Source organism: Platichthys flesus, chromosome 4, assembly GCF_949316205.1.
Source record: "Platichthys flesus chromosome 4, fPlaFle2.1, whole genome shotgun sequence".
Taxonomy (NCBI): Eukaryota; Metazoa; Chordata; class Actinopteri; order Pleuronectiformes; family Pleuronectidae; genus Platichthys; species Platichthys flesus.
Window position 1 is genome coordinate 8,628,648 of NC_084948.1, and position 18,686 is coordinate 8,647,333.

Below are 18,686 nucleotides of genomic sequence, written 5' to 3' on the forward strand. Positions count from 1 at the left end.
CAATTCTTAGTTTGCACAATGAATTTAAAATTCAGTCTTGCATATTCTAACATGATGAACCTGTTTCTTAGAAACCATTGGGTAGTTTGGCACTTGTGAATAATTAGTATTCAAAAGGACCATAACTGTCTCAACTATTAGAAATCATCTCCCAGATGAACATGTCTCAGGGGCTTACACTGCTCTGAATTATACTTATTGTCAAATAATCTAATTAAAAGACAAACAATAAAATTAGCTTAACTGTTGCCTCCTGACCAGGGCCACTGTAATTTATTATGAATCAATTTACATCCATCGTCATGCTGCAACCGACCATACAATGTAGTCAACGGTAGAGTACATACAGTATTGACGTTCACAAAGCTCTGCATATCAGGGAGCAGCAAGAAAAATGGAGGATTTACCTCTAAGGGAAATAGAGCCCAGATCCTGTTGGAGGAGGACAAGCTTTTAAAATGACATATGAGCGGCAGCAGCAGCAAAAAGTGGTGATTCAGCAGGCAGGTAGCCAAAGAGTGGGCAGTGCTCTGAAAATATAAGATAGGCTGCCATAATCAAAGCTGCGCACTTGTTATAACACACTATTCACCCATGTTTATAGTATGACTTCATACAAGCTACACTGTTAATCTCTTTGAGGAAAAGGTTGAACCATTTTGGAACTATATAGTAGTATTCTTAAAAATATACATCTATTTTAGGGACCAATGGGCCTGGCAGTGAGAGCGGGTAGGAAAATCTTAAAGTTTTGAGAGATACTTTTTAATTGGATTTGTTGACAACAAGAAATCAAGAATCACACCAGCCTCATCCTCTGAACTTGTATGTATCTAAAACATATTGTTTAGCCTTCTAGAGGAAGAATAGATTCTGCTAATTTGCCCGTATCTACTTCTTCTTTTTGTCTAAAGAAAGTATCATTATTGCTTTAGGTTAGCTCGCCAAGACTCTTGGGGTAGTAAGTTGTAGTGGCAAACTTGAAACGCTGATCAAACCTATGCTTTGCATTTGAGAATGGAAGAACCACCTCACTGTGTCTGAAAAAACGCTTATAGTACAGATTGTACAAATCAACAAGATGAGGTCAGCCACTGCTCGTCAAATACAGTGTTGTGTATCATACTGGAGTTGCTTTAGTGGGAAATTCATGGACATACATGGCTTTGATTACCATTCCTAGGCATCAGCAGCCTGTAGTGGAAACCTTTGGACAAAACAGGTTTCTCTAGTGGTCCACATTAGCTTTCAGTCCAGTGAGTCCCTGCGCTGCTCAGCCCAACTTGGTACTGGTAGGACGCATCCCGGATGGATAGAGTGCCTTGTGTTGGGTAAGCTGGAAAATCTCTGTGAGGGCGGAGAGGGGACCCTGGCTTTTTGTGGTACAGAGAGGGATGGCCTGACCTCTCTCTGGATCCTGGAAGAGCTGGAGAGCACGATGAAGAGGAGGAGGAGGATGTAGGTATGATGGGCAGACCTCGCTGGACCGAAGTGGAGTTGTAGACACCCAGGTCCGTCTGCGACCTCGACACCATGGACGATGTGGGATGGGTTACCACAGGTGTGACCGCGGCAGCGTTGGTGAAGTGAGCCGTGAAGGGCTGGTACGGAACACCCTCCACGCTATAGCGAGGGTAAGGCTGCATTGTAGCCCACATGTTGCAATTGATGGAAGGGGAGTTGGCCAGGTCATCTGTGTCGGCCGCCCCGGATCCAGACTCTGTTTCCATACTGCCATACATGCAAGCTTCTCTAGAGGTGATGGCCTCACTGCAGTATGGATGAGACAGTAGGGACGATTCATAAGAGGGAGCTGAACGGAAGTAGTGCTCCTCGGACGAGGTCTCCAGATATGGCCGCTTACAGCCAAGCTCCAGGTGCCGGGCATTATCTGCAAAGGGATACAATTAACTGCATTGGCTTTAAAGAAGTAGAAAACTTACTGGAGATGTCTAAATGTGCACAACCCTCTACGATTGCTGAACCATGACTGAGAATGTACCTCTGTGTTTGAAGCAGTGGTACAGAAGGCTGGGATCTCTGCTCTGAGAGAAGTGGTTAGTGATGGGATCTTGGTGGTCTGAGTTAGACAAAGGAGCCCCAGCCTCGTACTGAAAAGAGGACAGGACCTGAGGGTGCCCCGTTAGAACTCCTGCGCTGAGCTTCCCTGCAAGGTGACTGTGTGACGAGATGAGCCTCTGACGAACCATGTTCTTTGAAATCACTGGATACTCTTTCCTACGGATCCGTCGTACAAATAGAAAAGAAACAGAGTCAGTTTGCTGTGCGTGCCTACAATTCCTCTAAACATGGTCTTTCAAAGAGACGAGGTAGACTCTTTTATCAAGACACATAAATAAACCCCTTGAAGTGCTTATTTATATACAGTATGTCAGGTTTACAAGAGACTTCCAGAGATCTATGGGATTCTATAAGATCAGTTTGACTTTGCCGGTTTCTTTTTCATGTAATCATACCCCTGTAGTCTTGAAACACGCAGGTCCCCTTCTTCACTGCCTCGGAATCCCTTGGCAAATGGGTTGTTCTCTATTTTCAGCTGTGTGATCTAGGGAAATATCATTTCATGAAAACTCTCATTCTATTTTTTAAAAGAAAGCCCTTTTAAAAAAAATTATAGGAACTTTACATTTGTATGGTTGCCAGTTGCTGTACCTTGTGGTTTTGATACGAGGTCACAGAGATGAAGGCGGTCTCATGAAAGACATGAGTACAATACGCAGTGTTCTTGGATCCAAAGGCATTGTTCTCATCAGCTTTGACAATGTGTAGTCTTGGCTGGTACTTGTGCATAGAGTTCAGGATGATCTACACAGGAGAAGAGGCCACACATTTCAAACACTCACACAACAGTCATTAGAGTAACAGTCAGAGAGTCAGCTGCTTGAATTAACATTACCTCTGCGAGGGATTATACGTATTCACACCTTCACAATGAGCCAAAATTTACTGAATGGATTTCCTCAACTGTTTGATGAACGATTGGACATTTAAGTTTGGAGCTGATCTGGATAAAGGGGTGCACACAGAATGTTTTTTCTTCCTTTCTCATGGATCGTGATGAATAAAATTAGGCATATTAAGAAAATCGATATCTGTGACTGTGTACAATTTGTTGCGCCTTTATTGAATTTCTAGATTCGTTATTTGTTTTTCAGTGTTCCTTGGCAAAGCAGACCCATTGTACTTTCAATAAAAGATGATCCAATCTACAGTTCAGTCAGACAACTCACGTTCGATCATGTAATATGTTTATTACAACAGATTTAGTGTTTGGCGTCTAGGCTCCAACTTAAATCACTCCCCCATATGATTACACAGCAGTGATTAGCAAATACTTGTAACCCCCCATTGGAGCCTACAGGTGGATGCTGGGGTGGTGGAGGGGCTGAAGCAACAGGTAGAAATACTGCAGCAGCAGTGCGAGCAAGAGAGGTTGATGGGAAATGTCTCTGGTTAAATAGACCACCTGATAAGTGGGGTGTGTATTATAGATGGTTGTGGAGATTGAGGTTGGTCACATGATAAAATTACATGATGTATGTCACATGTTGTATGTAACATGATTGGTGCAGTGGAGCTCGAGTTGCCGGCCAGAACTAGCTCGCAGGCGTGGTCACATTTATGATATGCTCTGACTGGGACTCATCAAAATCATCATCATCATGATTGAGGGAAACACTGATTTCAATTCAGGCTGATAAAATATACGAATAGATAGATTTTATATGTATTTACATATGTGTGTATATATATATAAATAGCCAGAGAGACAGCAGCTGGAGCTGTGTTAAGACTGCGTTTATGCCTTAAACTAGCTTGAGGCATTTTTTTTTTCTCAACATTAGTTGCTCATCGCGGGAACTGTTGGGTTTCTGTATAATCTTTTAAGGTCTTTACCTTAATATGTAAAGAGCCTTGAGATAATAAATGTTATAATTTGGCGCTATATAAATAAAATTGAATTGAATAAGAAGTATCTATTTGAACACTGCCAACTAACATGCATAGTATATGGTATCCCTGTCACTGTCTATCTCCTGCTAAATTCTGTGTTAAGATAAATCAAATAGCCCATCGAAGCGTTTCTCTACATCTTTCATCTCATCACACTTGATGTGGAATCTGTGTGTTGTGCGTCAGCGTAGCAGGTAGCATGTGTTGAGCGCGTTTAGGGTTGTTTCGTTGGCCACAGTTTGGCTCACCACCATCGAATCTGCTCACTGCAGCCTAGTGCTGTGCCCAGTGAAGCGTTAGCAACAGTAGTGGGGTTATCACTAGTCCAGCTCTGTCAACACCGATGAACATCAAGCACTGCACCTCGGCTCCCCTCCTCCTTTGCCAGACACTCTTGAAGAGCCTTCTCCTCTAGGAGGCTCTGAACAAGAGGCAAAGGTTGATGAGGGCAAAGGGAGCGAGGCTCAGGTTGAACCCCAAACGGCCGCACTCACATGCTTCTGTTGCCGAGGCAGGCTGGAGACAGAGATAAGCCATTGGTTGGTTCACCAGAGGCTCTCTGTTGACCTTTGTCTGCTCTGCTGTCTGGCTGCTGTCTGAGGGTGATACTGGAGACTCTTGGATGACTGTCTGAATGCAGTTATCATAGAAGCCTTCCTTAGATCACTGAGGAGCTAAAGAGGGAATTTCCTTTCATCTTTCTTGATATAAAAACATTCAGACAGGATTATTTGCTTTGACTGATGTGCTTTACATGCGTTCTTCAGAAGACAATAACAATTATTTATTACGAAAGAATATAATGACCCAAACCTTATTCCCAGATAAGAACTTCAATATAGGATCAGATTATGTCCAATGTCTACATTTAAAAAACATTTCTCTCTGACGATTGCTGTTCTTAGAGAAGCTTGGTCTGGCCCGGCTTAGGCTCTTTACTCCAGGTTACTAACATCTGTTTGCTCTCTGTAAACAACAGATTGTTTGTATTGCTGATGCTGAGCAATTTTGTTGTCATGATGGTGGAGGGTGTGAATTTAATGAAATTCAGAGATAAACAAATAATTTGGTTTTGAAGGACCTTGAGATATATATAAAAAAAGTGGTGTAGACCATAGAAAACTGATTGTACAGTGTGAGAACCAACTACTCCATAAAGAGACTGGACTCTGCAGAAGGCAGATGTTCAGTCAGTCACTAAAAAGACTGCATAGCGGGAATTCCCAACTCAACAGTTGTCTGCACCCTACCTCACAAAGCGGTATGAGCACAGTGGAATATTGCGAACTATAGTTCAATTATTCTTTCATACATATTCTATAAAATGTGTAACGAGTGGGAGTTCCTCCGCTCTCCTTCGAGAGGCACTGACCTTCTACACACCTCCTGGTCTGGGCGTCATCTGAGCTCGGCTTGGCCTCTAACTTGCTCTGTTCTCATTACCCGCCCTTATCACAGTCAGGCACTCAACTCAACCTGACAGCGGGCCCCGCCACTGATCTGAGAGGTTATGAACCTAATGAGCCCGCCCATTGATGGTATGGCTTCAGACAAGTTATCCCCGAGTTCCCCTGGGGAGCGCTGCCACAGTCACACTCTTCACCTCCCTCTGCCTCCTCTCTCTTTCCCTCCATTCTCTATCATGCACTCCTCCACGCTCCACCACAAATTTGAGATGTAACATTGTATATTGTTACCTTAACCTATATATAGTAATATATAAAGTAATATATCTAAATAAAACACAAATCATTTTTTTTTATATGAACATATATACTTACTACTTACAAAAGTCTTGGAACATGGCAACAGTTTCCAGGAACTATTTTATAGGCCATTGAGTAGACACATTATTCATTCCATATTAATCAAATTATTTAGACTGCAGATTATCCGTTTTCAGACCTGAACTCCAGAGGATGTCAACAGAATTTGGTCTGGACTTTTTCAGGAGTTTGTCTTCAACACATGAACAAAGCTGCAGGAGGTTCTCCTTACAGACGTCGTAACACAAACACAGAAATCTCTGAAGCATTCAGGTGAGGGCTGGTGCAGCAGGCAGACACAGGATGTCACATAGTAATTCGGCTGCGGTGATCACATGTTTTTGTTTACAGCACATCCACATAAGCATTGGACCTTATCATCAAAAACTCTCTTGACATCTTTATTGGTGTCTATTTGCGTGTGTGGCACGGCTATTTCATTTTAAACTTTCCTTCTGTCGCAATGTGAAAACGTCATCAACGCACCCACTCCCTCGTGATAAATCCTGCGGAGGATCCCCTGCTGTGTAAATGGGCTCATTTGGACAAGGGAGTTTTTATTGTGGGGCTGGACATTTGTGTTCCCACACACAGCCCCTCAGTAGAATCGTTAGAGTTCAGTGCATGTCCACACAGCTTGTGTTATTGTCACTAAAGTATTACGACAAATGCATATTATAGACAGCTGTTGCCCTCCTCTCAGATTTTAGCTACTGAGCTTGTGAGTAACATTTTAACAAAGCCAATTGAAAAGATGACAAAATATAAAGTAGGTACTCACATGCCCGAAAGGGTCCAGGTGATTGTTTGTTAGTTTGAGTTTCTGAAATGAGACCAGCTGCCTCATCCAGTGAGCCCCTGTGGCAGGAGAGTCTGGGTGCACATAGAGTCTCCCCGGCATTGCTGGCTCTGCCTTTCCAGCCACCATCCTATAAACAGATTAAGAGAAGTGCAGCAAATTTAGACGAAGGAAGCAATGACAAACTCTTATGTATTTGTACTTGTAGCTATATGTTACTGTTTTAAAGAGCCAGTGGCATTGTGTTTTTTAGGGAATACGTCTGTGAACAGGATTAGGAAACCGCTGCTCTCAACCCTCACAGTATTAAATCCCCTAGACTGCAAGGCGGTGGCCTCTGCGAAAACATCATTACGAATTATGCCTCTCCAAGGTGTTGCTGAGGAACACCAGAACCCACCAACTGCAGGCCATGCCACAAGATCAGAAAATTAAATGACTTCTTTCTGCTTTAGAGTTGGGGCTCTTGTCAGCTTTTCCTGTTAAAACTTTTTCGTCCACCCATGATTAGAAGGCAGTGCCAGCTTTTATGTGGTTCTGGTGGGTGGAGAACTCCAGAGTCATGACCTCCACATACACAGTCAACTGGAGAAATGTTGAGTCCAATCCTGAAGCTTTTTCCTCTTTGACAAGTGTCTTACCAGTTCCCTGCAGCACGGGACATAGCCAAGGATGATCTGCAGTAACCCCCGACTATCAGACTATGTCACACTTAGAAGTTATGCTCTGCTTTCATACACATACACCAAAATAATGAAGATATTCATATTAGATTTTGTCACGATGCCTCTACAAGAGAGCACCAAATCAGAACTGTATCGGTAACGACCTATCTTAAATAATATTATGTTGTTAATGTCCTGACACATAAACAGTTTATTAAATTACCAACACATTGCCTCAGTGTGAGCCCTGGACTGTTGCTGGCTGGTCAGCTTTTTCCATACCATGTGTTCACAGTGTGTTTCACACATTTGTTAATGTGCCCCAACAAAACTGTCAGCATCGCGCAATGACCAGCGATTTTAGATAAGTACCAATGCAGGAAACGGTGTTCCCTCTATGTATTAAACTGAAGATAACAACCAAGACTATACTGTGATCATGTATATTCAACAAAACACATGGTCAATCTTTCCCTTACATTTACAATATGCAAATATATTTCAGAGAGGAGGACTTTCAATGGAAACAATAATATGATTAAAGTAAAGCAGGCTTTTGAAAAATAATTCAATAGCTAAATTCTTAGAGATTGGTAAATAATATGTCAGATGTATAAAGAGTATTCCTCTGTCTTTGCACCAAATCCTCAAACAGAACAACAAACACTTTTTGAACACTGTTGAATTCACTGCATTTCCCAAGATTCTCTTGAGTCTGTTGCTCTAAGTGACTTGACTGAATGAGAAACCAACCAGGAAATTCCCGGTTCACTTCAGTTCTCGTGATGAACCCTTTTTTAATCTGTGACATACTGTGATGAGGATCAACAGTAGCACAGTCAGGAAATCATTGAACTGGCCCAATAATGTCAGATATTCAACCAAATGCTAATACTGGCTAAAGTTAGACATCAGCTACTGGTCGTACCATTCCAAGTAAAAGAAGAACCCCTGAACTGAGCATGTGTTTGTTCAAGTTCTTTTGAATTCAACTTTTCTATACTATTTAATTGAATAGGCCCAGATTCACTTATGACCTGAGAAACTTACCACTTGTTATCACAGAACTTGTAGCGATGATCATCAGCTGGGACGATGTCAGTGAGTAGGATGTACTTGGTTTTGGGGTTCATCCCAGTCACTTTGACCTTGTAGCTTGGAAACATCCTCCTGTTGGAGGAATGAACAGGGAAGTTTTTAGACATTCTCACATTTATTGTGCAAAGCTTTAACAGTGTAAAATATTCTGAAAAGGAGTTGACCTCAGCCATTGACTTTAGGAAGTGATCTAATTTAATGAACCTATTTTTATCTTCCTTAGCACGGCTTTTATTATGTATCTAGGTTGTATGCACTTGGATGGGTCCAATATATGTTGCTATATACTTAAATGTATGATGCATATGAAATGACCTGCCCTTTTATTTGCAAAGTTCAAGGTGTAACAGAAAGGTCAGCAATCTCTGTTCGTCTTTCTAATCCTGTGGGCCAGTTGGATGTGTTGGACGAGTGTAGTATCGGCACAGACACTGCAGATGAAGATCCCATTAACTTATTGACTGCAGATCACTGACGTCCTTAAGGGACTGACACAAGCGAGGTCCCACTCAGAGGTCATGGAACTGAGCGACGGGCAGGATGAGAAGCTGCCGTCTCAGAAACTTGGAATACCCTGTACCTGCAGTCATTTGATGGAACCTACTCCTACACAGGTAATCCCAATAAGCACATTACAGAATAGGATGTTGACCTTACTGTCAGTAACACTCCATCATTCCCCTCTCATCTTCACCTCCTGGTAATAATTTGGGTCCATGCAGGCATTGATTTGGAAGAGGACTTGAATCCTCTCGTACCTGTGATTCTTATATACCATAAAAATGTTGGCAACCCACCCTATCTTTGACCTTTTGAATGCCCCGAAACAAAAAACTGAATATGCTGATATAGCCGCCGAGGCTATAAAACACATGAAGAGCGCTACCTCTCCTGACCTCTCCTGGGAAACCAATAACGTCTTCATCCCATCTGCACTAAGAAAACTCTGCAAAGGGCTCTGTGGCTCCTTATAAAGTCCTAAGTGGTTTTTAATGGCACCCTGGATTGGACAACAGTTTCGACAGCAGACTTGTCATTGCTCAAGAGGCCACAGTCAAAAAGGCCTGCAGTTTATATGTGGGTGTTGCGAAGTGTTTAAACATTGGAGAACACTTAAGTAAGCCTTGCATGTTTTTTCAGAGGGCGCCATTGAATCAAAACACCTATTTCCATACCTGTTGTTTAATGTGAATGCCTATCTTAAAATTCTCGCATTGCTTCTGCATCTGATCATGTTACTGTAAAAGCTTACTCTCATGAGAGAGAGAGAGAGAGAGAGAGAGAGAGAGAGAATAGGGATTGAGGGCAGGTAATTTAAATCTCTCTCTTAGGCTTCAAATCCAATCATTAGGAGAGATCAGTCACGGTATCATCCTCACTGAAAGATGGCTAAATCCCAGAGGTGCATTCAAAACAGACCTCTGCTGATCTCTGGCTCCACTCACATCATTCAGACGGAGCCGATGGGGGACCGTGTCAACACATTTGGCCCTCTGATTTGTGTATCATGACTGTAACTACCAAGTGAGGGCCTCTGCTGCAGACCCCCCCCCCCCTCCCTCGAATGAGTCTGTCCCGCCTGTGCAGTCTATGGTCCCGCCACACAAACAAAACCGCTGAGTCTGAATGGTCCATGGCTGTTAGTAAGATACTAACTTAGTTTGTCCAACTGTTGCATATACTTTCAAGGTCTTCTCACCAGGTTTGACCTTATAACAAAAGTATTGTTTCTCATAGCCAAACTCAAAGTAGGGGACAATAATGTGCCGTCATAGAGAGGGGGTGAGACACAATAAATGACAAGTATGGAATTACTACTGCTCACACACAAACTGACTGAAACACAGAGCTGTGCCTAACTTGCTCACTTGTAAACCGTGTGTATCCACTCAACCTGGTCTATTAAATCATCACAAACCTCAGCTGAATAATTATATTCATTTGAAACTATACATCTTAGTCATTTTTGGTGCTTTTAGAGATGTGTAAACAAGAATTCAGGACACTTCTCTTCAAAGTTCATCTTTGTAGAGGTAATAAATCTATCATTTCTTCAAAACATTTACTTATAAGATCATTCATTCACATTAACAATGCCATGTTTTTAGTCTGTGCTCCATGACAAGCTAATGTTCACGTAAGGAAGCACGGTGGGGATTGTATAGGTTAGGGTTAGGTTTTGTTTAAGCATGTAGTTATGCTTAGGGTCTGAGTCAGTCTTGGAAAATGGAAGTCAATCTAATGTCATCAGTCAATTAAATCTAATTTGATTTGTTTAGCCCATATTAACAAATCGCAATTTATCTCATAGTGCCTTAACAAGGTGCAACATCCTCTGCCCTTAATGATTAACAAGGGTAAGGAAAATTACCCCAAAAAATCCCTATTAACAGGAGAAGAAACATAGAAACCTCAGAGAGGGCCACATGTGAGGGATCCCTCCCAGGACGGACAGAAGTGCAATTATTGCAAAAAGAAAAGATTGAATGCTCGATTATAAAGCTTGATATTTTCTTTCTCAGGACTTGCCTTTCTTCTTGATGGAGATCACACACAACAAAGCACAGGCTTAAGTGCAAATATAATATATCAGACTTCAAACTGCTCTTTCAGGACCACGGATAGCACCACTGAGACAGGTGTGTAAAACAGTTATAATCTTCAATATTTAATGGAAAACAATAACAACTTCCAATCACACAGTGAGCTGTCGACATATAAATAAATGCAGACAGTTTTTTTCATGTGATAATGTTTATCTATAATGCTTTACTTTACTGACATTGATATTTTATTTTTGTAGCTGTTTAATATAAAAGAAAGATTAGAATATTTTTGCACCTGGATACAGACAGGTGACAATAAAGGAAAGACATAAAGTGTATAAGGCCCGGTGAACTCTTGGGTTTTTTAACTCTTAACCGGTTTATAAAAATGAGAGAGTCCATAAGCATAATGGCAGCAAATCCAAAGACTTGGGATGTCAGAGAAACTGGTGAGATTATTCCTCTTTTTTTCATGGCCGTTGGCAAACAACATTAAGGTGCTTTACTGCCACCGTCTGAACTGGAGTGTGGAAAACTTGCGTGACTAAGCGTGACTTCATAGAAAAAACAAACATGGTGCATGATCAATGTCATCTGCTTGCTGCACTTGTCTGTGTTCTGTTTTGAAAAATAAAAGAAAAAAAACTATGGATGTAGTTTCTACGTATTTTTTCCCTGTTAAAAGGGTTTTTGGTAGTTTTTCCTTACTCTTGCTGAGGGTTAAGGACAGAGGTTGTCACACCCTGTTAAAGCCCTATGAGATGAATTGTAATTTGTGAATATGGGCTATACAAATAAAATTTGATTGATTGATTGATAGTCATGGCTGAGAAGGTTGAGTTGGCTAATGCCTTTTGCAGTGAAAGCTGGAGGTAAGTGCAGAAGGCCTTAGTAAGTGTGCCGCCAGCTCTTATAAGTCTCTGAACTCTATTGGATGAACATGATTCTTCAAAAGATATTCTCTCATTTGGTGTGTTATGACGTAGAGAGCTGCTGACTGTGAAGTTAATTACATCATTGTCACCTATATGGACTGAGATGAAAGGTCTGTTTTTGTAATGTATTGTACTGAATGTAATTACTAACGTATTCCATTAGACACTAAGTGAGCAACATTTTAACTAAACCCCAAATGTAATTTTCAGAGTAAATAATGAAGACTATAAATTAATTCTAATTACCACCTATTCAAATAGTAACTGCTCAAATACGTGCCTGTGTGTGTGTGTGTGTGTGTGTGTGGGTGTGTGTGTAAATATACATATATATACATATGGTAGTGTGACTAAGTGAGTGTAAGGGGAGTATGAGAAATGGAAGGTGCAGAGTGTATGTATGATATCAGTGTCAGTGTGTGTGTGTGTGTGTGTGTGTGCCAGCTGTTTCTCTTAACATTCCCACATGTTTCGGCCATTCCCTCTCTGGGAATCTCCAGTACCACAGTGAGATCAAACGGAGCATTTAGGGGGGGATGATGAAGCGCTACAACCTAGCAGACTCAGCCTACGGTGGGCGCCGGGTTCCTCTTATCAACCCGCCGCTGCTCCCTTGACGGGCTGTGTACGATGAGGGAGAGTGAGGGAAGAGCTTGGCTGGGCGCTTTGAAACGGGAGGATTATGCCTGGACAATGACACTCACAATAACAAGTCTTCTAGGCTCGGCTAGGTTCTGCATGGGAGTGGGCTGAGCTAGATTCATCTCAGAGTGTTGGGAACATGTGGGATCCCCTGATTGACAGCAGGGTTCCTCTGCATCTGTGTCTCCTCCCGGGCCACCTCCTCACATGACAAAGGACTGGATCACAAACCTTTTCTTTTTAAACCACAGAACACTTGAAGTTCAAGTTATTTTTTACAACAGGTTGATCATGTTGTAAAAAAAAGGCTTTATTCTTTTTTCTGTTAATCACGTTTGCTCTAACACAGGAAACAGTATTGAACTTTGTTTCCTGACCCTTCATTCATGAATGCAGTATAACAATACCAGATGTGTAATATTGTGTACCATGTGACTCCAAGTATAATTATCCTCCAATAATATATAATTTTTATCAATGTAAAAGTACTGATTGGGATTTGCATTACCAACCAGTCATACATGATATTCCAGTTGCTATTTCTTAAAAGCCGGTTTTCATTAATATATTAATACAATTTCATTAAGTAAACTAAAAAATATTTATTAATACAACTTTGCATTTTATTTGGTGAAATTGTATTCATATTTGCAGTTAATAAATGCAAATACACTATTGTGAGGCAGTCTTGGACACACAAATGCATCCGCCAGTGAAAGCAGAGTGAGTGATAACAGTATTGTTTGCTTTAACCTTAATTTGGAACAAACATAAATTATTTTTGTCATGACCAAAACCACAATGGTGCCCAAATGTACCTTTTAAATTGTTCAAAAACCATGTTTTCATTTGTTTATAAGATTTCAACAGTTTATCTCATTATTTTAATCTACAGTAGGAACACCTAATTTATTATCAGGCACTCACAGGTGATGTCTTTAAGACGTGTCCTGTCAGAAACACTTCCCAAAGACACAAACCTTCAGACACGACTACAAACATCACAAAACATTGTTAACTGCGACTGTCGGCAGCTCGAACCAACAGTCATTTCATCATGTGATGTTTGCAATGACTCACATAACGTTTTGACAAGGCTCCCTCACACAGGTTCTCTGCTCGCATCAGACTCAGCACCCTGCTGATCAACACTGCCACTTCAGCCTGACCACTCCGTTTTCACGCTTTCCCCTTGACCTTTGACCCTTTTCTGCTGGTTATGTTCAGATTTGACTAAAGGGACCAATTGCTAGGATGATGAATGTGACACCTCGGCATTGCAAGCCTCATCTGTATGGTGGCATGTGGCAGAACGACTGATCAGAGGGCTGTTAAACACATTACAACACACAATACAATGTTATCCAAGCCGGTGCTTTCATGCGCCCACATGCATGGGGACTGGGACCCCCCAAGAGGTTATTGATAATCAACATAAAACCAGATCACTTGTTTATAGTCCTTTAACATTTTAACGAGACGAAAAAACACATTTCACAGTCTATGGCCGAACTGTGCAAACACTTGAAGACAGATGTATGCTCTGTTGAGAAGATGCCAATATAAAGTTTTTAATTTGAAAGGATCTGAAAATAAAAAATGATGAAGAGCTAAACTGCTCATTTGTAAATATGTCTCTGAAGATCATTGTGCAAAGCAGATACTTATACAACATTTAAATATCTCACTAAACCCGTTTAGATTACTAAGGCTTTGGTAGTATGCAGTTATTTAGAGGTTAATGATGGACAAGACAGACTGGGGACTGCCCGGACTTCTCAACATGGTTTCATCTTCTCCAGTCAACAGATATTAAAGCTCCAAAGCTCCAAAGCTCCTGCTGTACGACTGTTACTACTGGTGGAATGTATATTTGTAGTACTGTCTCCCTTACCAAGTACACACACACACACGCACACATACACACACACACGCACACACACACGCACACACACACACACACAATTTTTTTTCTATTTTGTTATCTGCAATGCTTTGTGATACATCAAATCAATAATTAAGTATTGTAAATAATTTGGCTTCTGTTTAATTATTGAAAATCTGACTCTGATTACAGAGTAGGCTGATCACTCTTTACCTGGGTGATATCAGAGATTTGACGGAATTATATGTTATGTAATATTTTTTTATTATTGTTGTTGTTGTTATTATTATCTGAACATTATTGGATAGCTGTACAATGAGTGGAAAATTAAGAATGTTTTCACAGAGGAATGTTCATATACCGGATCCGTGTGCTCCCACTGCCAAGACTAATAAGCCCCATAGCAGATTGTTAATGTACCAAGTAACGGTCTCCGACAGACACTGATTCAATATATGAACATGTGACTTCTCTGTCCCACTCACATCATGCTCTGCTCAAACATCAGATTCAATGTAACTGGGCTTCGCCAACATGCCCCTTTCAACATTACCAAATATCTTATAACAAGGTGAGCAGCTCTACATGCACTATTCATAGCATACCTGAATAATTCATATTATTCATTCTGAGTTTTCTGTGGATCCAGAGTTTCTGTGACCTTCAGAGCAGCAGCACAGCCGCCACTGATGCTGACTGGCTGTAGGTGAAAGCATACAGGTTCCCAGCACAGCTGCATAGCTGAACCACTGCACAGCCCTTCAAAGGGCTTTAAGGATTGAGAGCCCACTTTATCAGATGGACAAGGGAAAGCCCATCTCTCACAGTTATGCAGCATTAAAGAAAAAATGTGGTGACCTTTTACATTTTTTACTGTAAAAAAAAACATCCCATGGGGAAAGAGAGGCGGAGGTCGATTTAAGAGTCTACTCATTCTCTGGTTAATGTCCACAGGCCTCACTATCTAATCCTCAGGTCGCATTAAATCCAACAAGCCAAGCAGTCATTTGTGTTTTCAATTATGAAGTCAATGCTGCAGGAACCATCTGTCTTCTCCTGAAAGACAAACCTATAACTGTGATATGTTTCTAATAGCTGTTGGAACAGATGGTCACTTAAAGGTTTAATTCTCATTTCGTATAATAATTAAAAACAATATACTTAAACTTTTATTTTCATGCTCCAACACATAAGCTACTTTCAAAATGTTATTGGACTAAAAACATAACCCAACAACATTTTCTTGGTGAAATCACAATGGAGCTCTTTTTTTATTAAATAACTATTTGAAATTAGTGGTTAGTTTTATTGTTGAAATGTATTATTTTATTTGGAGCAACATCGAACTGAACCTAATATTTTAAAGTATGAAACACCATATATATTCAAATAATATCAATATATACTATAGTATAATATACTGTGGTGGACCGTGGCTTAGGAGGTAGAGCGGAGGTAGAGTGGGTCACTAGCCAGAATGTCAACAGTTTGATCCCAGTCTCCCCAATTCCACACACTGAAGTGTCTTTCAGGGAGACCCTGGACCGCAAATTGCCTCACGACTGTGCAGCAAAACTGAATTGTAAAGTGCTTTGAGTGGTATTTACAAAATAAATGAATAAAATAAAAATGTAAATATAAATATGAACAGACAGATGTAAATATACATACACAGTCACACACACACACGCACACATATATATGTGTGTGTGTGTGTGTTTGTCGTATACAAGATTACCTACTAAGTAAAATTTCTCAAGTACTCTTCTTAATTCGTTGGTAGCCTACTTTACTTGATTCTTTTTTTTATAATTATATTATTTATCTGATTATAGTCAGTAACTAAGATTTTGCATTAAAATATTTCAACAGATTTTGTTCAGTCCATCTTTGTTTGTTGTTGTTTTGAGTATGGGTCATTACCTGAAACAGATTATTTGATGTTAAAGTTGAAATCTTATTCACTCCTGGTTGATTTTACAACACCTGAAAATCAACAGCTGATGTGGTTTAATTCGACCGGACAGAGGAACGTGGGGGCAGCCAAACAAACCCCAACAGAGGTCAGGCAGTGATTGGCCTTTTTCCATCACTCTGAGAGAAACTGTGATCTGATTTTATTCTGCACACATCATGAGTGTGTGCGCAGCAGGGCGCAGTGAAAGGAGCAGAGCAGCTGTCTGGGAAGCTGGAGGTGAGCAGTATGTCGCCTGCAGCTCTTCATCCAACAGCTCAGTGTGGCTGCTCCTCACTGATCCATCGCTGCCTGACACATCTCCCACTGATCTGATCAGAAAAAGGACTTCTCCGGGTTTGTCGATGTATTGTTGATGAAAGATAGCGTTGAATATTAACTCACTGACAATGCTTTGCATTTTCTGTAATTATTTCGTGATAAAAGTCAACGTGTGGTTGACCAGTTAATCCTTTTAAACGTGAAGCTGCCAAATCGCAAACCAGTTGAAGCACTTTCACCAGTTGGTTGATGGCTTGATCACCACTGTGTTACTGACTCAGTTAGAGGTAGTGACGCAGGTTTAAATAAAACTCCACCCGAGTAGAATGTCAGAATTCTTCCACCACTGATTATTAAAGTAACTTCTAACGATGGAATTAAAAGTTCAGATACACACACATTTTGACTACGACTTTTCTAGTTACATTGACAAACATTTATTTTAATCCTTGATTTAGAAATGTCCACAAAATTAGTGTTTCAAATTGAAACCAAGAGTAAAGTGACAAATGTTGAATATAATAATAAGTAATGATTTTCTGTCGTTATGTGATTGATGATGATGGATGTTTTGCTGCGCTACTAACCTGCCTGCTTTAGTAATGATCATCTCTGTGCCGGCTTCGTGGAACTTCTTCCACAGCTCCCGCTCATGAAGGATGACCTTAATGCTCTCAATGTTCTGAGCGAGAGAGCAAGAGAAAGAGAGAGAGAGGAAATCACTGTGACACTCTAAACAAACCAAACCATCACCACGGCCTATAACAAATAAGGTGAGAAGAAAAAACATTATCATGAATTATCAGGATATAAACACATACTGAGCAATCCCTAAAATCAACTGTAGTTCGTGTCACATTAAAAATCCACATTGTATTGACTGAAATCATTTATTTTGGGGGAGGTTCATTTAACTCCTCAGAAATCATCAAAACACAAACGAGACTTGATTGATTTGTAATTTTTAAATCTCAATCAACAGTCCCTCCGTTGCATGAGCTCTCTAAGGATTAATTCCTCAATAAATCAGTCATAGGAAGCATCTGTGTGTGTTTGGGACATTAGGTCTCCATGTGTGTACCTGGTCAGGCTCATTGGAGCTGGGAATAGCGGAAGCTGTGGACAGGCCCAGTCGTGGCTGGTGTGGGAGGAGATCTGTCTCCACATCGGTCTGGACTCGGCTCATACATTCATCCGTCACAGCTGAAGCCTTCTCCTGCAGCATCTCTGCAGGATTAGAGAAATACTCAGCTGTCAGACGCATCAGTGAGGAGCTGTGACAGCACAGAGAAATGTCCGCTGTGCATCAGGCCCGCCATGTGACACTGATCAGACGCAGACTCCCCAGTGCCAGTAATACATGTTATGGATCCCATACCATCGTGGCAGCTAGCTGTGGTTACCTCAATATCACCGCGCTCTGCTTAAATAACCACATACAGTATACCGCCTATGGGCCGACACATGTTGAGTACAGCCACTCTGAGCTGTTAAAGTGACATTTTCAAACAATTGGAAATGTTGTTAGCGTGTAAATATATAATCTGAACAGCTTTTTTCCCCCAAAAAATATTAATAATCATTTAAATTTCTTACTGAGAATAAAAACAAGATGATTTACATGTACTATATGTTATAATGATGACAACGATACATGTACATTTGTTTAAGAAGTACTGTATGAATATACGAAAAATATAGGTATAAAATACTTCATTTATATGTGACAACATTTTTATTATTGATCTGTCATTTTTACTTTTTATATAGTTTAACATTCAGTAACCTTTCAATGCCATTTTACTCTCTTTATCTACAATTAGTTAAAAACATTTCAAATTTAACTGTTAATTAATATTTATAATACCATGATTTAATACTTAATAATGTTTAATTCACTTTATCTATTTCTGTACATAAACACACACACACATAAAATATGTCTTCATTTGCATATATATTTCTAAACTATCAAAGGCAGACATAAAAATAAGTTTGAATTGACCACAAACTTGGGAAATAACTTGTGTTGAATTGATCAACATAATGTTTTGGGTGGCGTCTTATTACCTGTTAACGTGACCAAATGGTAGAGACGGATGTGAAGGGAAACCTCGTGTTCAGCCGAACATGACTGAG

At 40.5% G+C, this 18,686-nt stretch overlaps 1 protein-coding gene across 1 annotated transcript; it reads right to left on the bottom strand.

The window, feature by feature from the left end:
* Nucleotides 1–1,241: 1,241 nt before the first annotated feature.
* Nucleotides 1,242–17,772, bottom strand: tbx4 (T-box transcription factor 4). Its single transcript, XM_062386473.1, has 8 exons — nucleotides 17,629–17,772; nucleotides 17,135–17,229; nucleotides 8,256–8,375; nucleotides 6,523–6,670; nucleotides 2,674–2,826; nucleotides 2,478–2,566; nucleotides 2,003–2,238; nucleotides 1,242–1,891 (listed from the first exon to the last, which is right to left on the bottom strand). Exons 1-8 carry the CDS (start codon nucleotides 17,770–17,772, stop codon nucleotides 1,242–1,244), a joined length of 1,635 nt encoding a protein of 544 aa, XP_062242457.1.
* Between the last annotated feature and the right edge of the window lie 914 nt (nucleotides 17,773–18,686).